The 22,375-nt window shown below is 37.9% G+C and overlaps 3 protein-coding genes across 10 annotated transcripts; 1 reads left to right on the top strand and 2 right to left on the bottom strand.

The window, feature by feature from the left end:
* The first annotated feature begins 343 nt into the window (after window positions 1-343).
* On the top strand, window positions 344-5,807 carry pelo (pelota mRNA surveillance and ribosome rescue factor). Its single transcript, XM_014028966.1, has 13 exons — window positions 344-569; window positions 900-992; window positions 2,009-2,159; window positions 3,361-3,451; window positions 3,684-3,847; window positions 4,067-4,127; window positions 4,267-4,428; window positions 4,510-4,556; window positions 4,679-4,752; window positions 4,838-4,909; window positions 5,000-5,074; window positions 5,214-5,245; window positions 5,367-5,807. Exons 1-13 carry the CDS (start codon window positions 508-510, stop codon window positions 5,459-5,461), a joined length of 1,179 nt encoding a protein of 392 aa, XP_013884420.1. The 5' UTR covers window positions 344-507; the 3' UTR covers window positions 5,462-5,807.
* Window positions 5,808-5,947: 140 nt separating this feature from the next.
* On the bottom strand, window positions 5,948-9,321 carry LOC106532814 (progestin and adipoQ receptor family member 4). The gene is made up of 2 exons (XM_014028968.1): window positions 6,855-9,321; window positions 5,948-6,637 (listed from the first exon to the last, which is right to left on the bottom strand). The coding sequence occupies exons 1-2, from the start codon at window positions 7,090-7,092 to the stop codon at window positions 6,204-6,206; spliced, it is 672 nt and encodes a 223-aa protein (XP_013884422.1). The 5' UTR covers window positions 7,093-9,321; the 3' UTR covers window positions 5,948-6,203.
* A 102-nt stretch (window positions 9,322-9,423) lies between these two features.
* cmn (calymmin) lies at window positions 9,424-22,272 on the bottom strand (the record flags this gene model as incomplete). 8 transcript variants are annotated; one of them, XM_014028957.1, is given in 38 exon segments in its annotated part: window positions 9,424-9,809; window positions 9,881-9,931; window positions 10,054-10,269; window positions 10,340-10,378; window positions 10,463-10,528; window positions 10,610-10,714; window positions 10,787-10,855; window positions 10,939-11,010; window positions 11,116-11,184; window positions 11,262-11,330; window positions 11,907-11,942; window positions 12,019-12,084; window positions 12,578-12,646; window positions 12,726-12,779; window positions 12,888-12,935; window positions 13,121-13,171; window positions 13,258-13,287; window positions 13,367-13,423; window positions 13,742-13,783; window positions 13,954-13,995; window positions 14,275-14,319; window positions 15,059-15,304; window positions 15,833-16,162; window positions 16,380-16,448; window positions 16,582-16,629; window positions 17,510-17,584; window positions 17,646-17,687; window positions 17,763-17,804; window positions 17,910-17,951; window positions 18,321-18,356; window positions 18,458-18,538; window positions 18,807-18,869; window positions 21,216-21,260; window positions 21,532-21,573; window positions 21,664-21,714; window positions 21,785-21,826; window positions 22,102-22,146; window positions 22,231-22,272. In XM_014028957.1, coding segments are annotated over 38 exon segments (2,642 nt in total), but the record flags the coding sequence as incomplete, so codon positions are not given.
* Window positions 22,273-22,375: the final 103 nt, after the last annotated feature.

The following is a 22,375-nucleotide window of genomic DNA, read 5'->3' as shown; positions in this document are numbered from 1 at the left end:
TTGCTAATCTCAAAACCGCATTGTTCAAAGATCAATTATTCTCAAAAAGGTGTCAAACATTTGGTTGTTGACAAATTGACATTTTTAACAGTTAATGTTAATTACCTGTTTTTACATTTTGATTTATTTAAGCTTTGAAATTGCTGCGCAGTAGCGACGCCCACGAAAGTGACCAAGAGGGTAAGGATTGACGTATCACGCCATGACGCAATGGGTCCACAGCCATTTATATACCGACAATTTAGAACGGCATCTTGTAGGTGGAGTTAGATGCTTCTTTKAACTGCTGAAAGTCTCCTCTTTCGCCACTCGTCATTACTTCTAGCCGGGTTACGCGCCGGTAGATCGGTGAGGAGTAGACCACTGTCTGGGCGCCTGGCAATACAACCGAGTGATTCATTCCAAAGTTGAGAGATGGCTTCGCTTAGTTTGCGTTTTCATTAAATTAAAAATGTCTGTAACTTACGTAAACGTCAACTTCTTTAGTTTAGGATAGTATACCTCTTTATGGTATATGACATTCCAACAATGAAGTTGATTAGTAAGGATATAGAAAAAGATAATGCCGGGTAAGTGAGTGAATGTTTGAGCTAATTTTAGCAAGCTAAACAGCATGCTAGCTAAAAACATCATGTGCCAACGTAATGGTTGTGAAATATGGATATTTAAACTGCACTTACGCTAGCACTAATGAGGGGAGTGTACATAGATATTTTACAGAACAAAATATTACATTATTGTGTTGAGACAGTCACAATATTCTTATACTAGTTTATGTTGTAGTTAAAGCATCGATGTTATATTCTAATGTTTTGTAATCATGGCTTGTTAACTTTATTAACCAAATTCTATCAGTTAGGAAAATAGTTTTAATATCTGTAAACTGTTTTTTTTTACAGTCAGGTGACTCTGATACCTGAGGAGGCAGAGGATATGTGGCACACCTACAACCTGCTGCAGGTGGGGGACAGCCTGAGAGCCTCAACCATCAGGTAACCAATAACTTCATTTATGTAAAGGTTTCTGATGAAAGCTTGCAGTCTACAACTATTTCAAATGGTTTTGAATGATGTTGTGGATCTGAGAACAAATATATAACACTTTAATCCCTTATATATCCAATATATCCTAAATTTATCTATATTGCAGTATCACTTTGTGCAACACAATACTGCAAATGCCTCCAAGAAATGTCTTGATACCATTAARACAATATTCAACACTAACTACAGCTGCACGTGTCCCTAATATTGTGTAGCCCTATTTTATATTAATGATGTTTAGTTCTGTATAAAACGTATACAATGTTAGTGCAACAAAAATTRAAAATGATGGTTGTAGAAAAAATATGCACCTACAGAATTTCTCTAATTCAAAGTTAAATACCACAATAGCATCCTTATTTTCATAATTTCACACTTACAAACTTCCAAAACACTCTGTTGTGATTACGGTGAAAAAAATCAGCTGTTTGGGATAGCTTTCACAAAAATATTCTGATTTGACCTGCAGGTCATCTTCTCCGCTACAAAATATGTCAATTTTTTATCCATCACATATAAATTCAATAGTTTACATCCATCACATTCTGTGTATATAGGACTAAAACAGTACAAAAATTCTAATTATGTCTTGATCCTCAATAACTCAGGTAGAAAAATATAAAAAAAAAAAAAAGGAAAAGTTAAGGATGGTTAGTTCCTCTGGACAGCTGTGGTTTTCAGGTTGTGTTGGGACCCTTTGTCCACCATGTGGAGGCACTGCTTATAAGGCTGAGTTTACCTTTAACTCCTCAGACTGAAGAAGTCTCTTGGAGGAGAGATGAAACTCTTTTTTCAATAAAGAAGAGTCCATCCAGAGGACCTACTTAACAGTGTTTTTAGGAGACTGTGTTTTGTTAGCACACAGAGAGAAGAAAAAAATCTGATGTACAGTTTTCTGTGTGCGTTTCGTTCAGTACACKCTTAAGAATGGATATTGGACTAATGGTTTTCACTTGGTTTTACAGAAAGGTGCAGACAGAATCAACCACGGGAAGCGTGGGCAGCTCGAGAGTTCGGACCACTCTGACATTATCTGTGGAGGCCATCGACTTTGACTCCCAAGCTTGCCAGCTGAGAGTAAAAGGCACCAACATTGAGGAGAACCAGTATGTTAAGGTGAGAGATTCATTTAGATGGAGCTTGAAGTGGGTGATGTGGACGAAAAAAAACTAATCTTTTTTTTTTACATCAACTTAATGAAAGAATAACGCAGCTTTCCTCAGTCACTGAGTTTCTTGTGGATTATTAATGGTTGTTGCGACCACTGAAGGATGTTTTTAGACATTATTTGGCAGTTGGACTATATTGACAAAATGCACAAGTTCTGTAATTTCTTTTTAAAGCCTAATTTTTGAGAAATACTTCTAAACATGAGAAGATGCAAGTTGTTTTAGTGCGTTTATCAGATTGTGTTGTTTGATCCTTTCTTTTTCTTTGTCCTTGTGTTTGACTGCTTAAGGCAGGGGTGTCCAAACATTTTGTCACATGGGCCAAAATCATAAAGTCAGAAGGACTTCAGGGCCAAAAATATTTTTCCTTTACCTGCTCAACAATAAACTAAACATTGAATACTTTTAAACAAATAAGGTAGTCAGATTTATTGCTGGAAATGGGTGTGTAAATTAATGTAGATCCACAACTTTAAAATTGTTTTGCAGGATTCCCTTAWTGAAAGAAATTTTGCAATTTTCTAGGTTTCATTTGGGGAAAAAAATAACCCAATTTAGTCAATTCTGATCAATAAAATCAGGATTTAGGTCACCCTTTTGTTGAAAATTCTTGCTGTATTCAGATGAATTTAATAAATGAATTAAAAGCAGATTGGAGTACAGCAAAATCAGCTTCTGAGTAGAAGTCACTAAATAGATGTGGAAAAAGCTACGAGTCTGGTTATTTAAAGATAAAAAAATTTGTTTTGTTGCCAATAATTTTTATTATAAGATTTTACTTTGTGATAAATTTGCCCTAAATAATAAATAGAAAGTCTCCATCTACATCAAACGCCTGTGTAGGGGGGACAAATTTGCAAACAAATTAGTATAATTCTTGAACTGAAGTCAGGGACCACACAAAATCAGTTGAGGGGCCACAAATGGCCCCCGGGCCACACTTTGGACATCCCTGGCTTAAGGTCCTAATGTTCAGCGGTTTAATATTTTCCTCCTATTTGATGTTGCCTCTTCTATATAAGATTAAACTTTTTACATTTTTATGTAAAATAATGCATCACCCAGATGTAATTGCTGACTTGTGTGTGTTTGATTATTACTGAGAAGTTAAAAACTGTCTGTGATGCTGATGATGTTGGGATTTTCAGATGGGGGCTTACCACACGATTGAGCTTGAGCTCAACAGGAAGTTCACTCTCGCCAAAAAGTGCTGGGACAGCGTTGTGCTGGACAGAATCGGTAAGCACGTGCTTCACTTGAACTCCGCAACCACTTGTTTAACATGATCTGAGCTGTTAAATACACACAGATCAGCTGTAAAATTATAACCCTACATGGTATCAAGTAGGTGGCAGGCATTAAATGTTAATTTCTGTACTTTTTAAATGTTTTTTTTAAACAAATATGCAATTTACTATTTTGTAGTCACATGAATTTTGATCTTTCTTTTGTCTCGTCATCCACCCTTTAGAGCAGGCGTGTGATCCAGCCCAGAAGGCAGATGTGGCAGCTGTGGTAATGCAGGAAGGGCTGGCCAACCTGGTGCTGGTGACCCCCGCCATGACTCTGCTTCGAGCTAAAGTGGAGGTCACCATTCCTCGGAAGAGAAAAGGAAGCTGCACTCAGCACGAAAAGGTCGGTCGCCATCATGTGAGGAAATGAGGTCCCACCCTGATCTGACGTCTATTTTATTGGCCCATTTTCTAAATCCGTGCTGTACATTAGAATAAATCAGTTTTGTGTGCAAACTTAGACTTTTAAGATAAAAACATGACAAGATCCTTTTAGCTCATCAATGAGGTTAAGTACACAAACCGGAGGGTATTATTTTGTAAGCAGTTTTTCTGTGGACAGGCGCTGGATCGGTTCTATGAGGCGGTGATGCAGGCAATTCTTCGCCACATTAATTTTGATGGTAGGACTCCACTTCTACACGTCTCTTCACACAAGCTCCTGTTTCTGTCACATGCTTCTCAGTTTTCATTTGTAGCTTCAGCAATTAGTCGTTTAAAAACAAAAAAACGATGTAACAAAGTTCCTTTGCTTCCTGTTAGTGGTGAAGTGCTTCCTAGTGGCCAGTCCAGGGTTTGTGAAGGACCAGTTTTACACCTACCTCTTTAAGGAGGCGGTGCGACAGGACAACAAGGTCCTGCTGGAAAATCGGCCCAAGTTCATGCTGGTCCACTCGTCTTCGGGTCATAAATATTCCCTTAAAGGTTTGAGCTGTTCCAAGCTTTGAGTCAAACAGTACAATCTTGTTGTGAGCCCCTGAACGTAATGAAACTCTTGTTTTACAGAAATCCTTTGTGACCCCGCTGTGACGAGCAGACTTTCTGACACAAAGGTAATCAAACATCCATGTGAATCCGTTGCCACAGATTATTAATCTCAGTTTGGATATTACCCTGAATATGGATTTTCACCCTTTTTTAATTTTATTTCACACCATTTTGGTGCAACTCTTAGGCAGCGGGAGAGGTGAAAGCCCTGGAAGACTTCTACAAGATGCTTCAGCACGAACCAGACCGAGCCTTTTACGGGTGAGACGAGACGGACCAGAACCACCAGCTGTGACCCACAAGAGATTCACTGAAAATCAATTCTTCCCTCTTTCCTTCTGCACAGAATTGCTCACGTAGAGAAAGCAGCTGATGCCCTCGCCATCGACACCCTTCTCATCAGTGATAAGTTGTTCAGGTACATCCTGCTGTCGGTCTGAAAGCTCTGCTGGCTTTAAAATGTTCAGCAGCCTTCAGTGGTTTACTATATCTGATGTTTTACCCTCAGACATCAGGATGTCCCCACAAGGAGTCGTTATGTTCGGTTGGTGGACAACGTGAGAGACAACGGTGGAACTGTCAGGTAACTTATCTACAATCATAAAAACATGAATATACAGCTGTCTTAGGATTTTATATTGATGTATTGGGCTGTACGTTTTACACAAAATGTTTACTTTGAATTTCCCAGTCATGCTGATAAGTTTTAATTTTTTGTGCAGAATATTCTCAAGCCTTCATGTATCCGGTGAACGTAAGTTTTTGCAGCATTTTAATTGACTTCCTCCTTTTTCAGCCAGTTTACAATGAAAACAGTGAGGTCGTTTCCATTATTTAGCAGCCTGCGGTTGTTTTTCATCCCGATCTTTCCTCAGAGCTGACTCAGCTGAGCGGAGTTGCCGCCATCCTGCGTTTCCCCATCGCTGACCTATCGGAGCCGGAGGACGACAGCAGCTCAGCTGAAGACTGATCCAGCACCAGCAGACCAGAGTTTTATTTAAAGTGAGAAGAAAAGATGACTCCTTATTTCAGATAACGCAGGGATTCTGCGTTGAACATTAAAGCTGCTGTGGTCGAGGTATCCTGCATCTCCAACATCAGCATCTTTACCTTCTTGAAGTGGCCAAACTTTCACATAATTGGATGTATGAGTGCTTTGATGCTTTTTGCCTGAAGGTGTCTTCCAGAGGGTTGAAGCTAAGTTGCAATATTCAGATAAAAATAAATCAACTTTGTAGCAGCAGACCTAAACCTCCTTAATCCAGTTGTATACACAACTTACTTTTCTTGCTAATAAACATCAGAGGTATATGTCATTTTACTTTACTATTCTAATCTAAACTTGTGAGCTGTCCAGGGTGTACCCCACCCCTTGCACAGTGACCCTGAAAGGAAGAAGAGGGTATCGATAATAGATGGATAATCTAATCATTTATGAAATTAAAACAAGATAGACCAAGATATAAAAATATACTTTATTAGATCCAGTTCTTTCATTAAGTTTGAAGACTTTGTAGTAACAGGTCACGTAACCCTAAAACTACTGCATCTCAAACTTTTAATCAAGTATGCTCAGGATTTTTAGTTTAATAAAGCAGCATGTTGGTTCCTCTTCTTCTCTGGCAAAGTATCAAAAACATCTAATCAGCTAAGACTAAGGTGCATTTTTTTTAAAGGTGTCAGTGGTGGCCTGCATGTGAACTGGCTGCACTTCACACAGTAGGACACTGGTAGCTCTTAATCCAAGCTAAATCCTCCATRGTGCCCCAGTGCAGGTAGATAATGGAGCAGACGACCATGACGTGCATTATCTGGTGGCTGTTGCCCCAGTTGTCAAACAGGCCCGGGCTGAAGCGCTCGGGGATCTGGATGATGTTCACCAGTCCTCCCAGTACYGCCAGACTATCCATGATGACGAAGAGACGCATGGAGTTGGGACTGCCCGCTCCGCTGCCATAAACCCTGAACACGAAGAGGAGGAAGCGGAATAAAGCCTGCCAAACGAACGCTCTCAGTCTCAGGACGTTTGTGTGGGCCGTGGTGGCGCAGTAGATCCCGTAGGCCGAGAGGACGATGTAGACCAGCAGGGCGGTCCGCTGCACCGTGGGGTAGCAGAGGAGGGTGACGTAAATGATGGGAAGTGCCCCTGAAGAGGGAGAGAACAGTTAAGAGCGAAGATCTGATGTAGAATTGAAACTTGATGTTAAGCAGTTTTAAGGGAAAAAAAATACATTTTTCCCCTACTTGACGAGTTATTTTTGCCTAGTTAAACGGTAAATCATACACAAGCTTACAGTTCAATACTTTTAAGCCAAATATAACAATTCTATTAGAACTTGTACTAACTTCTGTAGCAACATTACCCAGTGTGTTAACTAGGCAGACCCCAAACATGTCCAGGGAGAGCAGGGTGTCGTACACATGCCGTCCTCCTCGGTGGTTCATAAACAGGTGGTAGAGAACCGAGCCGATGGTGGGACTGAGGCAGGCCAGGTAGTGGACTACACAGATCCAAGTGCTGTCCACCTCCATCCAGGGGATACTGTAAGGCAGCAGCACCAAGAACAGGAAGAATGGGATGCCTGGGATGATGGGAAACATGAAACAAATTAGTGAGATTCAGTTCATCTTAGAAGTACAGTAGAACACTATATAGCAGGAGTCTGCAATTTATTTGATCCGAGACGTTATTGCTCGTTCTTATATAAAATTGGCTTAGAAATACAAAATGTGCTTTAAAAAAATTACATAAATACAACTTTATATCAATTACACATTAACACAAAGTCCTGTCTTTTGTATACACTACATTTGATACAATTTAAACCCTAATCCTTCTAAAGAAAAACAAAACCTAATGCTAAAAAATCCTTTATAAAATAGGTATAAACAAGAATGCATGGAAAAATAATGAAACCGTATAAACTGAATGTTCACAGATTTGGTTTAAAGCCTTTGCATTACCTGAAAACGAGGTTAATTTTTGTCTTGCTGTTGGTAACCTCTTGAAACGTTTTGCATCCTGCTGGTTTACAATTTAATTTTTTGTAGACAGCTGCATGAAGTGACTTAAATGTTTTCATATAAACTGAGGTTTACTGGTTTTAGAATCTATTGTCAGTCCGWTGTTTCATCTAGAGAGCTGCACTAAAACATCCCGACACAGATCAAGTCATGAATGAAATGCTGAAAGTTGTTCCTCTTGGTTTCGTTTTTACACRTGGAACAATGAACAGCAGTTTGATGCACAGAGGAACCTGAGCAGTGCTGTAATGCTTATCCTCTTCACTTCCCCTCAGTAAGAGCGTTGGTTAAATTATGTGATGACTGAGTACAAAACGTGCCTTCACAAGTGTGAGACTTTACAACCTTTAGGTCATGCCTTTTAAAGTCTTTTATTGGTTCTGCTCAACAGAAGTCAGATTATAACTTTTAAAAATAAGTGTTCTGCCCAAGTCTCACCACAAACTCAAATTAACAGCATCCGTCACCTTTAAAGACCCAGTTAACTGTTGGATATTTCCAATTGGGATTCCCGGGACAGATTACAGCTAATACCCTGTATCCTCATTACGCGCCTCGTCAGGGATGCTTCTAATTGGTCAGAAGTGAAAGTAGTGGACACGTGGTGACCGGCTTTCTTTGTACCTTATCTTCAAAGAGAACAGCTCTTCATTAACCTTAAAGATCTGTTTTAGCTGTCATTTTAAAATATAATCTGAAGGAGCTGAAGAACGGTGTGTTAAATCTGGACTTACCATGAGTGTAAATGTTGCCCAGCTCGTTGTGCATGTAGAAYAGGCTCCCGAGGCACTCCTGAGCCGTGGACACGGGCCGGTAACCCGTCAGGACATACTTGTTGAACTGCAGGTGAGGAGGGGTCCTCGCAAAATCCAAGAGCCGCGGTCCTTGGTAAAGTACAGTCATGACTTTGTGCACTCAGTGCCCTAATCTACAAGGTCCTCTGCCTTTACATCCTCACAGACTGCACTCGGGTTTCTCAGCTGCAGAAAGTCTTGTTCCTGAGACTCTTCATCGGACAGGTGTAAGTCCAAGCACGCAACCTGTTGAGCTGTCCAAGTGGCACGGTTTGAGAAGGACCAATCAGCCGACTGCTCGCACTCCTAATCTGGGGTAATCCTTMCAAAAAGGCCATGTGCACTGCTGCCGGTTCTCCTAGTCATTGTTCATGAGCAACTCACACAACCCGGATTAAAATGCAGAAGTTTTAYTGAACTGGAAACAGTTTTGATTATTTGATTATTTCAATATTAAAACATGAACCACGTGGGGATTTTCTTCATGCTGACTTTAGTGGTACAAAGWATGTGTTATAAATACTTTAAAATAAAAACTTATTCCCTGAAAGAGGCCAAAATGAAAGTCTATCCGAGGGCTGCAGGCCAGTTGCAACAACGCAGTATAATACATGAAATACAAATACTCAGGGTATATAATTGAAGTTTAATTTAATACTTTTAAATATCTTTTACAACCCTGCAGACACCCCCAAGTAAAGTTCTTTTATTTTTTAAGATTAAYCTAGCAGCCATTGCAGTAGCCCACAGTTTTTTAGCCTGTGCACTTGAAAGTTTAACGTACGTTCGGACAGCAAAGTCTCATAAATTGATAAAATGTGAGTCTTAAGTGTGCAAATCTACACGTGTGCTTAAATCTAATCTAAATGTCTCTTGTGGTTACTTGTATTTCATGTTTAATCTTAATGTAATTGAAAGACAAAGTAGCATCAGAAGTGAAACTACCTGCACTGCAGGAATGATCGGGATGGAAATAGTGTTTCTGCACATGAGGACAGGAGATTACAACCTAGTAACTGCTGGCAGACCAACTTTGGCCCGCAGGCCTCACTTTAGACACCTCTGTTTTAAAACGTGGCATTCTTTCTGTGTGTCAAGTAAACAGAAGTGACAATTGGGATTTGATGTTTTAATCAAATACTGTACAATAAACAGATTCTTGCAAGATGAAGAAAAAAAATCACTGATTTCCAAAATCTAGACTGAAATATAGTAATTTCAATACAAGTTTTGAATTTCCAATAAAAATGACAGCTTTAGTAAAAATTAAGCAAACATTTCGCAGACAATTTATTTTGCATACAGTGACCTAAAAGTGCAGGACACACAAGATGGAAATGATGCATAAAATTACAAGCCAACAAGAGAAGTCTAAAATATTGTATAATTTCATGTACATACTTACAGATTTAGTAAAATAAAAGAAAACTACATTTAATGTACAACTAGGAAACAAAACATTAAGAAACTTTAAAATAAGATCAGATTGGTTCAATCAACCTATGAGGAAAGAAGAATATGATCAGAATTAAAAGAATCACAGCTCCTTAAATATTAGAATRAATTCTTACCTTGATGGTCACCATTTCCAAAGAAGCCATCCAAGTCATATTTCTTTCCTCCTAAGATACAGAAAGAGTCTTTAAATGGTTTCATGTTCATTTCTGTGATGGGCCTTTAAAAAAAAGGGTGTAATCCTTTAATAAACCCAAAAATGCTGATCTTGCACCTCTCCTGGACTCACCTTGAGGTTGAAAATGCAGTTTGAGATGCTGCTGAATGTGAATCTGACGTGGCAGCTCTAAATCGTCGGGATGCTCGCCCTGCCTCTCTGTAGCCGCTCCGTCTGGATCAGTCAAGTCCTGCACCGTTTCTCGAGACACATCAGCTGTGAAGGAGTCTACCTGGGCAGGTGAATAGGCCTCGGTGGGACCAGGGGTGGGAGCTGCAGAAAACACAACTAGCAAGGACATGGAAACATCTGTGAGCATACGTGTATGAAGCTCCTTTTTTAATTGTTTCTTAATTACCATTTGGCCGCACTTGTCCATTAATGTAGCCCACGTTTTCTGAAAAAACAACAACAACAACAAAATGTTGTTTAAAAATAGTGAAGTAAAACATCAAAAAGCCAGCAGATGCAGTTTACTCACCGTATCTATTAACAGCCATCCTCTGACCTTCAGCTGCGAGCGCTGCTGCCGGCACCTCTCCCTTCACTGAGGAATAATAAGAAAAAACAAACTGACATAGAAACTGGATTCTGTTCAAACTGAACATAAGGAGAAAGTCTAACAAACCGTAGGATTTTCCAACCGACTCTGGCTCAAGAGGCTGAGGCTCATAACTTAAACCTGTTGCTCCTGCAGACTCATAGTTCTGTGTCTGGAAAGCTCCATGTTTATCTGTTGAAAGGTTGATCACAATTTAGTACCGTTTTTTTAAATGTTACTTAGAATTAGACAAACTTTCTGTACCGTATTTCCCAGATTTTGCTTCTCCTCCTAAACCATGATTGTTTGTCCCATAAGGAACCCGTGCATCACCTTCAACAGGCAAAACAAAAAGCTGAGCAGTGTAAAACGACACAAAAAAGTTAAAAAGAAGTTATTTTTTAAATCAGCCTCACCATATTTTTCTGTTGATTTGCCAATTTGTTCGGGGCCAACAGGCTCAGGGTGATGAGGTGATCCAGTCAGACCTGAATAATAAGAATATAAATATTCAACCTTACAGGCCTTAAACACCTTTCAAGTCTGATGCAAATGATAGTATGCATTTTTAGATAAACATTTTAAAATATTACTATATTGTCCTGCAGATTCAGGCTCAGGAGCCAGTCCAGCCGGATGAACAAAAGGATTGTTTCCATAACCTGCAAAGAAAACAAAAGCTCAGTAACACAGCAGGACTGGTTTCAGGTGTACAAACCAAATTATAACAGTCACTGACCGTATTTCTGCAGCATATTTCCATTGAGAAGCTGCCCACCATGMTCTGAGCCCAGATGATGATGAAAACCTGTCATCATTTGCACAATGAAATTACATTTAAGAACACCCATTCAAGAAGACACACATGACATATGACAAAAACATGGGGAAACTGGTGATCAGTTCATGCGGCAACCAGTAGGGGTCGCGCTACCTTTAAAAAGCTTGGAATACACAATAGGAAAGATGAGTTTAAAAAAAAAGATGCTCTGATCCTATGTTTACACACAAACACAGAATCATACACTCAAAAAAAAAAACCACTCGCATAGTGCAAGGCAGCTAAGGAAGGGAGGGGGCTGGGGATCAAACACGTGGTATGGGGTAGGATGCAGCAGAACCGGTGATGGAGAGAAAAACTGGATCAAAACTTTCCATAAAGCTCCTTGTGTTTTTAATTTWCTTTCATTATTGTTATCCTTTAAGGACAAAACTTTAGGGTGAGAACAGTCATTCTTTTTAAAGCATCATACTAACAGTATAACCCCTCACACCAAGACCCCCTGCAACTGTGAAACAAGCAAAAATGTCTAAAACCAAGTTTGATTTCTGTCACTAAAGATAATGCTACATTTTGAAACAGCTCAGTTCTTACTGTATTTACCTTCCCCTGCAGGCCTGTACGGGTTAACGCCATAATCTGGAGAAACAAAGCAAACAGTTCAGACGTTTMTTCAAATCTAATTGATGCTGCACAGATTAAGTAGAAAATATACCATATTTTCCTGCACTGTTAAAGCCTGGACTGATGGGCTGTTCACCGAACTGCAGCCCACCGATACCTGAAGCAGCAGAAAGTTGGYTTAAACAAATGAAACAAGCTTAAAGTGTTTGAGAGTTCAGTCAGCTGGAATCTTTATGATTTAACTTCTACACTTTGGTTTTCCTCTTTATAGTTTATAACAACCAAACTCCCTCCACATTGTGCCAATTAAACCATTCATACRAAAATGTTTGGCTGAATACAGAATATGTTACCGTTTTCATACTTTTTGAATTAACTTTACAAAAACGTTCCCCATAGAAATAAGAGATTTCTTCAAAAATGTTCCTGAACTTTACCATCCATGCTTTATTTTTGTTTTATGCAACTTAACTTTTACCTACCATCTTGCTAATTTTAGCTGTAGCTACTCCTTTGTTAATTTTAGCTTTTAGATACAATGTTGCTAATTTTATCTGTTCTAATTGTTTTGATGCCAACTATTCTACAGTCGTCATTCATCTTAGTGCTGCATTTTAACGAGAAAACATTTTCTAGCCTCAGAAACTCACCAAACTTTGTATTGAATTTTTCTGCACTCATTCCGAGTGTTGGACCTCCAAAAGCTGATTCTTGCATTCCTGCAACAAAAATTAATTTGTGTCATCTTCACTTCAACAACTTTAGACGTTAAAAGTAAATTTGCTGACGCATCAGTACCACCAGATGTGCTGCTTGGATGTCCAGCAGGCTGAAGCTCAAACTGACTCCTTCCTACATTTATATAAAATAAATTTAATTTATTTCTTCTTTGCACCTTTCTCTATGCAACTCAAACATTTTTTACAGCTTCCAATTAGACATCAAGAGATTTTGCTTTACCGTCAAATCCAGTTGAGGCTCCATTGAATGGAAGCTGTTTGGTGCCACCTGTAGACAGTTTTATTATTTGTTTTAATAAAAACTCATCCTTAATCTACTGACATTTATCATCACTCAGTTCTTACTGGACTGACTGTCAGGTGTGGTGAAATATTTTTAAAGAATTGATTTTGTTTTTAAATAATCTTTTAAAACGGTTTTATGCAAAACAATGGAGTCAATCATAACTGAACCTCTGTATAAATTTCCATTTCCAGCTCCAAGGTTGGCCCCTTGTCCGTAAACTGCGCACAAAACAAACCAAATTCACCAAATGCATTTCATATTTAATTGATAGATTTTTACTTGTAATATAAATGAAGTCACTAACCAGGTTTTCCACCATAAGGATACCCAAGTCCTGCATACACAAATCCACTTTGTCAAGAAACCGTACATACATTTTCTTTAATATGCAAGAAAATATGTGGCAGTATTACCTGCTGCACCGTAACCATTACGAAGTCCTGGAAAATTGTGGCCTCCTGCAAAGTTACCTTTGAATGAACAAATATTTTATTAGAAAAGCTTAAAAAAAGTCGCATTTTCAATTTCAGGTTTGATTTTAGTAGAATTCAAACAGATGTTAAACGGTGCAACATTATAAAGAGTTCAATTATTTAAACAAAAGTTATTTTGAAATAAATATTTACATTTAACTCAGTTTTTAAATATGCCCTCATATGTGACGTGGATAAGTCTAAACTCTAAACCTGCAAAAAGTTGAGTCATTCTTTAGCAAAGTGCTTCATACTAAAACTCTTTGAAAACTATTGTGCACTATAAATAAAACTAATTTACTACTTTTCAAATACCTTTTAAATTTGTGCCACCAGAGATGCCAGAACCTGTATGACCTGAAATAAACAGGACATCAACAGTAAAGCTTTGTTTCTAATATTTCAAGAAAATAAAAGCATTCCTCAGCTGAACAGATGTGTTGAGAAGCAGAAGTTAATGAAAAGCTTTGACTAAAAAAGTAAAAAAAAAAAAAAAAGTAAAATCACCACTTAAACACAAAACCTACCAGGTTTTAATCTTCCCAGCCATTGTCCATTTGGTCCACAATCTAAAACAGAGCATGAATAAATATGGTACATTTTAATGATTCCAACTGAGAGAGTTCCGCCTCAAACCTTAAAAATCAGCCAAACAAGTGTAGTTTTAGTTTCCTCATAAAGAAACTTTGTTCTCATTCATAGCATTTGTTTCAGTGTCTCACTACATGTTGGTGGGCCGTTTCAGGAAGGATAACAACAGACTTCTGATGATGCTCCTGTTCAAGTTGTACATTTCTTTTAAAATCAGTCCATTATTTCAATCAGAGGAAAATTAGACAAATATTTACCAGGTTTTCCTCCTTGACTTTTGGAGACTGGAAGTCCTACACCCTCTGAGGACAAAGCAGAAAAGTTTAAGCCTGTTAAAGCGGGGGGAAGACAAAAACAAAAAACATAACTTGTGGTTCCTCTTATCGTTAATTTGTTCAAAAGAATCATCTTGAATCAGTTGGTTAAACTCATGCACTAAATGCAATCATTAAAAAAAACCTGTTAGGATTAGAATTAAAAGGGTCCCAGAAATAGGAGATGCTTTTTTAATCTGACAAGATGTTGGAAACCAGCTCCTTTAAGAGAGAAACACTGATTATTTCTGCTAACATTCAGCCCCACTCTGATCAGGCAAGTTAGGCTGAAGTCTTAAAGCTGCAGTTGGCAGTTCTGAGAAAACTGTGGACTTTTATCAGTGCCTCCTCCTCGCTCTCTGCTGCTCTACAGCCCTGCCTCCACAGCTCCTCCCTGCCCCCTCAACACAGCGGAGCCTTCTGTGAACATGCATGTTGCGCAGGCTAGTGGGCAATTCGGCTCAGGGAGGCTTATGACAGCAGATAAGCAGCTATGGCACATTCAGAACTCTCAAAGAGGCATTTTATCTGAACTTTAGGTTGTTTCTCCACGTCTGTCAGGACGGAGTGACAGTTTGAACAAATATGTAAAAAATATATTCTTAGAAAAGTTGCCAACTGCAGCTTTAAATCCCATAAACAAACTTTAAATTTAGGACAAGCACCAGATTCAGGCTGACACATGCAGGCCGACTCCAACAGACTCAAGTCTATAGATTTAGTTTACCAGCAGGGGGACTTCTGACCCCAAGCCTGTCAGGTCCTGTCTCAGGCTGACTCGTGGCGTTTTCTTCCTCTGCTGCAGCCTCAGGCACACCCTGTCTCAACGTTTCTTCAGAAGAGATGTTTTCAGTGATTTTATCAGCCGCTTTGTCAGGTTTTATGAGATCGGTGCTCTCGGGGTCATCAGTGTCCCCCAAAGCATCCGCTTCTGCAACGTTTTGTCCAGGAACAGCACTTACTGTCACAAAACCTATAGGCCACACATTTTATTAACTTAAAATATTTCTCCAATCTTCTTGTAAAAACTCCATCCTTAAAATCTGGTTTTAAATGATTGTTAAAACAAAAAGCTTCCCAGAGCTTCATTACACCATTTCTCATCATAGGATAATTTTAAACGCTTTGTGGCAGATGATCTGCATTTCCTACAAGAGATTTAATTTCTACACTTATTTTAAGCTGTTGTCAGTAACTGAAAACAATATAATKTATAATCTGTGTACTTTAAAAGGGAACCATGACTATTGTAAAAGACATTTGATGAACATTTACTTCAACTGCAAAACAGATTAAGAATATTGTAGGCTATTTAGTTTTCCAGACAGGTTTGAGGAAAAGCGTGCTAATCTCATTTTCATTTATTCTATTTTATATTGTTTTTAMTTTATCCTATCCTTTTTGTCTTAAAATAGAGATATACAATTATTTTGAAAGTGCTATGGCCATCCAACAAATGTACTATTTCATCAGTTGAAATGTGAAGTGAAGCTGTACTTGCCTTGAAGGACTGCTGCCGGTTCTGGTTCTGGACTGTTCTGGAGAACCACAGCTGCTTCTGGAGCCGCTTCAGGGTTGAGCTGTTTCTGTTTGTAGCTTTTATCTTGCGGCGCCAGCAGCTTTTGGTATTTCTCGTTTTTGACGGGGACAAGGTCTCTGTGATCGGGGACGCTCAGCGCTTCACCCTGAGGGACGGCTTGTTGTGGAACAGCACCCTGAACTTGTGTCGCAGCCTGATGCTGAGGAGAAAACACTCCACCTTTAAGACTTCTCTCATTGGAGAACTCTGCACCTCTAACAGCTTGACCCTTTCCATTCATCGTCCCATAGCCTGGAAAAAACAAACAAGACGCAAAATTTGAAAAGGAAAAACACAAACTATTCAATATAAAGAACAACAAAAAAACAGACAATGTTTGCACACATTTATCAGCAGTACAGACAGTTTATGAAGTTGCAGTGTAGATTTGCAGCTGTCGATGCTTCTACATAAAGTCTCACTTTAGGAAATTTAAATGAACTTTAATTGGAGCAGAAAGTTTCAGCACCTTCGCTCAAGGACAGAGCTCTGATTCCTTTGGTTGTGTGAGGTTTTGGGCCACGGCTCAGTCCATAAACTGTAAACATCATTTTTGAGAAAACAGTTACAGATTAATGTAGCAACAAATTGAACATTGCTTTTTTCCCCTCATGTTCAGAGCTTAGTTCTTTGAATTTTAAGGACAAACTTGTTTGATGGTGAAATTTTACCATTAGGGTTACCTCCATACCCTCCCAGTGCAGCATGGTTTCTGTGGCCTGGTGAGAAAATAAAAAAAAGTGACAAATAAATGGAATTAAGTCACAACTTTGTAGTAAATAATCAATAATGTTTTATGAATATGGTTATGATTCACTGAATTGGGCAAATGARACAATGTGTGCTCTGAAAAAAAATACAAAAAAATTACTACATGATACTTTTTACTCTCACCTTTATTAAAAACCTGTCACTAATTCAGTTTGTTAAAATAAGTTTATTTGATTCATATTTAAAATGATGCATTGCCTTTAAGCAATTATATGAGAAATACGTTTTTTATGTTAYGAGTTACTTTGAAAGATGAATTTACTGGTGAGATTTATCTTAACATCTGATGCTAATTTGCATCCAGACATACTGTAGATCAATAATTTATTCAGGGTTTTTATAGTTATGGACTTACTTCTGTTTAACAGTTATTTTAATTATTTTGTTTACTGTTTAAATTAYATCTACATTTGCTTTTAAATTCTAGACCACAATCAAGTAACCGTTGCCTTTAATTATGAAAAAGCTGTATATATATCACAAATAAATCTGAATTTGCATCAATGTCTAAACACCTTGAAATTGGCCCCAGTCTTTAAGAACCTCCCACCATTTCTGACACTTCCACTTCAGCYCATCTTCACAACAACGCTACAAGGGAGGGGTGCTCTGAGGGGGGAGCGCTTCTGCAGACTGAGCTCCAGGGAGGAGCTTTGTACAAATAGGCGGTGCTTTGTACCAGCATGCGTTTAGGCAGCTTCACATGTCTACCACAGGAGATTCAATGATTTCTAATGTATGCATGAATGAGTCAAAGCAACACTGGGTATGTTTTTGATGAGGGGATGACAAAGCTCAAGAAAGTAGGAAAAAATAGCAGCATATTACCGTTAATTTGGGGTCCATATCCTTTAAGAACTCCAGCAGCTCCATAACCTTCAAACATATTTTYTAAGTGTATACCTTTATATTAAATTAGCTGTACCATTTATAAAGAGATAAAGATATGAAATATGATTGTTACCTTTAGATCCATAGCCATTAGGAGCAGCTCCATTCAAATAACCTTCAGATCAATTATATCAGTACAGTGAGCTGTTTTACAGATTTTCACATGTTATTCGTTTTTTTTAAGTATTACCTGACTGAGATCTTACAGCACTGCCTTTGGAAACTCCATATCCTGRCATAAATTCATGAAAATGTTAAATTGCATTTTAACTAATAAWGATCAACTAGTGTGTTTCAAATCATAAAAAGATCCAAGTAAAAAAAACAAAAGTGTTACCATGAGGTTTGGCTCCATAACCATTTGGACGATTGYCAAATCCTACAAAATCAAGTGACTAATTTCAAAAAAATGTCTGACAGAAAGCAATAATTAAAAATAAAAATACAATTATGCCTGAAAATGTAGGGAAAACTCCTGTTATTACTCAACAGAACCTGCAGATGTAACATTTACCAGGTTTAGCAGCACCAAGTCTTGGATTTCAATTTAAACCAATTCAAAGGACAAGAGGAGAAGAAAATAAATCACTTTACTCTAAATTCTACAATAACTTTATAAAAACCACTTTTCATGGCCCCATTTCCCATTTGGTGCTTGGACTCCAGAATAACCTTTTACAGAACAAGATTAAAGGACTTAATTTTATTTTGTGAGGTTTATTCTGTTGAATGTGACATTTAGACACACCTTGTCTGTTGGACACACCAGCTGCAGCTCCATAACCTGAAACATCAGCATTAGCAGGTTGAGCCTCAAAGTAAAAAACATTATCAAATTTTAAAATGAGAAAAATAATTTTCCCTCAGCAGAAAGGCTCCTCCTACCTTGAACGGGTCCCTTTATTGCCACATGTCCATAACGAGGACCCAGACCCAAACCAGCTGCTCCAAAACCTCCTTCATAGCCTAAAAACACATTTCACCTACATATAAACTGAACACAATTATGTTATATTTAGGCTGTTAATGCATAAGTACTGAAATATCATTATTTCTTTTGTTAAAAATAATGTACATAGGGAAAATAAAATCTGGGAATAGGTGTTATAGGTTATGACTGTAGAAATACAGTGCACAATGCAGACAAAAAAATAAAGGCACAAAAAAAAAATAAAGAAAGAAAAGCAGTCAGTGTGATTTTGGCAAAATCAATGAGAAAATTCAGCTGTCTTACCTTGCCCATGATTCCTGTTGGACTGGGGTCCTCCCACTCTTCTGAAGGGTCCCATCACATGCCCTGGGTATTAACAGATGTAAAGGTGTGTATGAAAACCTGAGCCAACGTAACACTTTAAAAAATAAAAAATAAAACATCAAAAAAAGAGAAGCTGAAGTTACCTGTCCTAGAAAGTGGTCGACCAAATCTCATTATGATTAGTTTTAGGTTTATATTATTAAATTTCAATGTTTTTGTTATAAGTTTGAAATGTCCTATGCTATTAAATTCAGTTTACGGACGTCCTTTGAATGCACCACAGATGCAGGAAGACCAGTTCAGTACAAATACATTTATTTTACCTAAATGCCCCACCCCATCCCATTTAAAACCAGTAATTTTACATTTGAGTAAAAATCTTGAGTTGATACTTCAACTTCTAAAGTAGTATTCTTAAACCCTAGTATCTACTTGAGTAATGAAGGTGAATATTTTTGACACCTCTCGTCGAGAGAGGATGTTTCCCTGTGAGTGGGATGGTGAGTGTAAGTACCCCCAAATGTACTAGTTTAATTGTCCACATGTTGACTGTACACTTTTCTTTACCAGAGCTCTGTTAAATCAGTATACTGATTTATATTAAATATGAACATTATATCCAGGGACTGGTTTAATGAGACATTTGATGACTGAAACAGTTCTTTGTAACTTTATGATTCAATTAATGCACAATGATTATTGTACGATGATGATTTGTTTATTGCTGTTATTTCAAATTACAGTTTATAAACAACCTGATGAATGCAGCTGTAACCCATAACCAGATGGCTCAAATCAACAGATAAAATAATAAACCATTCAAGTTGGAATCTGCATCTGCTAGAAAGTTTGGAGACAAAACCTCTACAGAAGAGTCTTGCATTCTAAAAAATAAAAAATAGACTCCTGATCTCAATTATGAGATAAGATGTCACGATTATGAGAAAAGATGTCATACAAGAAAATATGTCATAAATACGAGGTCCTTGTCTCATAATTCATATTTAGCAGTCGTTTTACAGGCTTGCATAGGGCTGTTTTGACCAAGCCGAATTGTTACACGTCCCACATGTACGGCATTCAAATTTTGTGCAGCGAGCACTTTCCAGTCTTGAGTCATGATTCAAATGAATTATTTTTCAAACTGATTCCTGGCTGTTTTGACCAAGCTACACCCACACAAAATAGTCAGTCCAACCAATCATGTCAAAAGTCAAACAGACCAATCATGTCTTGGACAAACTCTTCGCACAAAACAAGAAAATGTAGTGAKTGCGGAGACCCCCTTCTCAATAAATCTACAAGATGATAATTGACACAAAAGTTGAATGGAGTTCAGCAGTGATGGTGATAAACAGATAAAGATAGACAAATTGAAGTAATTAAATCTGTGATATACATGTTTGGATTTTATGGTGTTTTTTTTTATTATTATTATTTAACGTGGAGCAGCATTCAAAAGTGCAGAGGGCAGAACGACATGCTTGTCTGATCTCTTGACATTGTTTTTTCATTCTTGGCGTCGAAAAAAAGATTTTCTCTGGGTTTTTTTACATGAGAAGTGTAGTCCTTTACAGCAACTTTTTGTGTATGGGAACTTTTTCACAGTTGGTTATCAAGGTACCCGGCTGTTCGAATGGCTATAAATGCATCTGAAATGCACCCAGGCTGGTGTTATATTGCATCCTGTACGTACACAAAGAGCAAATGATCCCTTTCAACTCTGCGGGTCTGAACTTTATTAGACTCTAGTAGTGAGTAAACTATATACAGCTCGGTCTCTTTATTAGACTCTAGTAGTGAGTAAACTATATACAGCTCGGTCTGGGCACTCGTGCATTCAGCATCAATAACATGTCCAGGTGGAACATAAAGTTAAAACAGTTTCTATTGTTACATCTGGCACCTGCTCAAAATCCTAGATCCTCAAGGAGTACCCTTTTCGAATCTTGTTATGAGATCTTATGTTGTATTTATGAAATATTTTCTTGCAATCAATTACCAGATCCTGATGTTAGGAGATCAGGAGTTAATTTTTTTCCCTTTGGTGAATGCCATTCTCTTCTACAAACATCTCCTTTTTACCCTTGCATGGGTTTCCTCCCATCCCCCTTTCTTGACCTTTTAAACCATACATGATCAAGGTAAACCACAAATAAAAAAGACAGTTTTTAAATTTTTTTTTACTATTTATTCATACTCTGCTACTGTTGGATGGACCAGCTAACACTCTGACATTATAAATAAGTTAGAATTCTTTTTCTTCAACATTGTGTCCCATTTTCAGCAGCTCAAACACAAAAAAAAATTAGTGCAAGAAGGATTTTTACTCTGCTGAGGGTCTTTTCAAAACACCAAATGCAACCAGATCGTTTAGAAAAGACTTACCTTTTGTTGGATGTCCATTTTGTGCAGCAGCTGCAGCAGCGTTACCTACACATTTAGGTAAGAGGTTTTTTAATTGACAATCGTCACTACTTTACCATGATCTGCATAGAGGTTTCACTCAAGTCATATTTTAGTGACTTTTGAAGTAAAATAAGAAACCTCTATTAGGGTTAATGTATCAAACATTAAAATTTAAATGAAAGCAGTCAGAACAACAATATCCATTTTGACAGCAAAATGAAAGACTTCAATCTGACAATAAAAACTAGGCTCTTTGAATTAAAGTTTTATGAKAGCAAGAGCACATCTAAAATACCATTGCCTTTTGTTCGTTGTCCACCAGTTTGAGCACCATAACCTGTAACAAGAACAAGCCTTCGTGTTTAAACATGGCATTAAATGTAATACCCTATTTGTTTGTAAATGTTTAAAACTTGATCTAAAATACCATTTCCTTTAGTCCTTAGCCCGCCATATCCCCCAGCCTGAGCACCGTAACCTGAAAAACAAAACTTTAATGAATTACGAGGCCATTGTTACGGTGTGTTTTATCAGTCGTGTTGCTCCACCTCTCATCTGCTGTCCATTTGTTGGGCGGGCTTTAACAAATCCTGCAGCAAAAACAACAAAACGTTTAGTGTTTAATCCACTGTTAGGATCATTCTGTCAACTCCAGTTCCACTTCTGTTGAATGAAACTMCAACATTTCCTTTATTAAAGCAGAGAAAGGTAGAAAAAAACTCACATAAAACCAGCCTGTTGTGTTAAGAGTGCAACTCAACTATTTTACAGTGTTTAATTTATCAGTGCTTTTAATTACAGGRTTCGTTTACTGAGCAGCTGCAACGTTTGAACCTTAAACCAGATATAACAAAAATCCTGTTACCTTTATTTGCTTGTCCACTATATCCASCAGCTTCAGCTCCGTAACCTAAAGATAAGGAGAGCATTGTGAACATTGTTCTTTTAAAATGTGTGTCATTCAGACAGAATTTGAACAAAAACAATAAAATACCATTCATTTGTTCATTTATTTGGCCAGCTACATGTCCATATCCTGCAGGGAAAATTGTGTTTTTGTCAATTACTTTAATTAAAAAGGAGTTAAGAGTTTTATTTCTTACACACACACACACACACACACACACACACACACACAC

The sequence above is a fragment of the Austrofundulus limnaeus genome, unplaced genomic scaffold (genome assembly GCF_001266775.1).
Source record: "Austrofundulus limnaeus strain Quisiro unplaced genomic scaffold, Austrofundulus_limnaeus-1.0 Scaffold834, whole genome shotgun sequence".
Classification (NCBI taxonomy): domain Eukaryota; kingdom Metazoa; phylum Chordata; class Actinopteri; order Cyprinodontiformes; family Rivulidae; genus Austrofundulus; species Austrofundulus limnaeus.
Note: the sequence above shows the minus strand (reverse complement) of the source record. Positions and strands in the feature narration are given on the sequence as shown.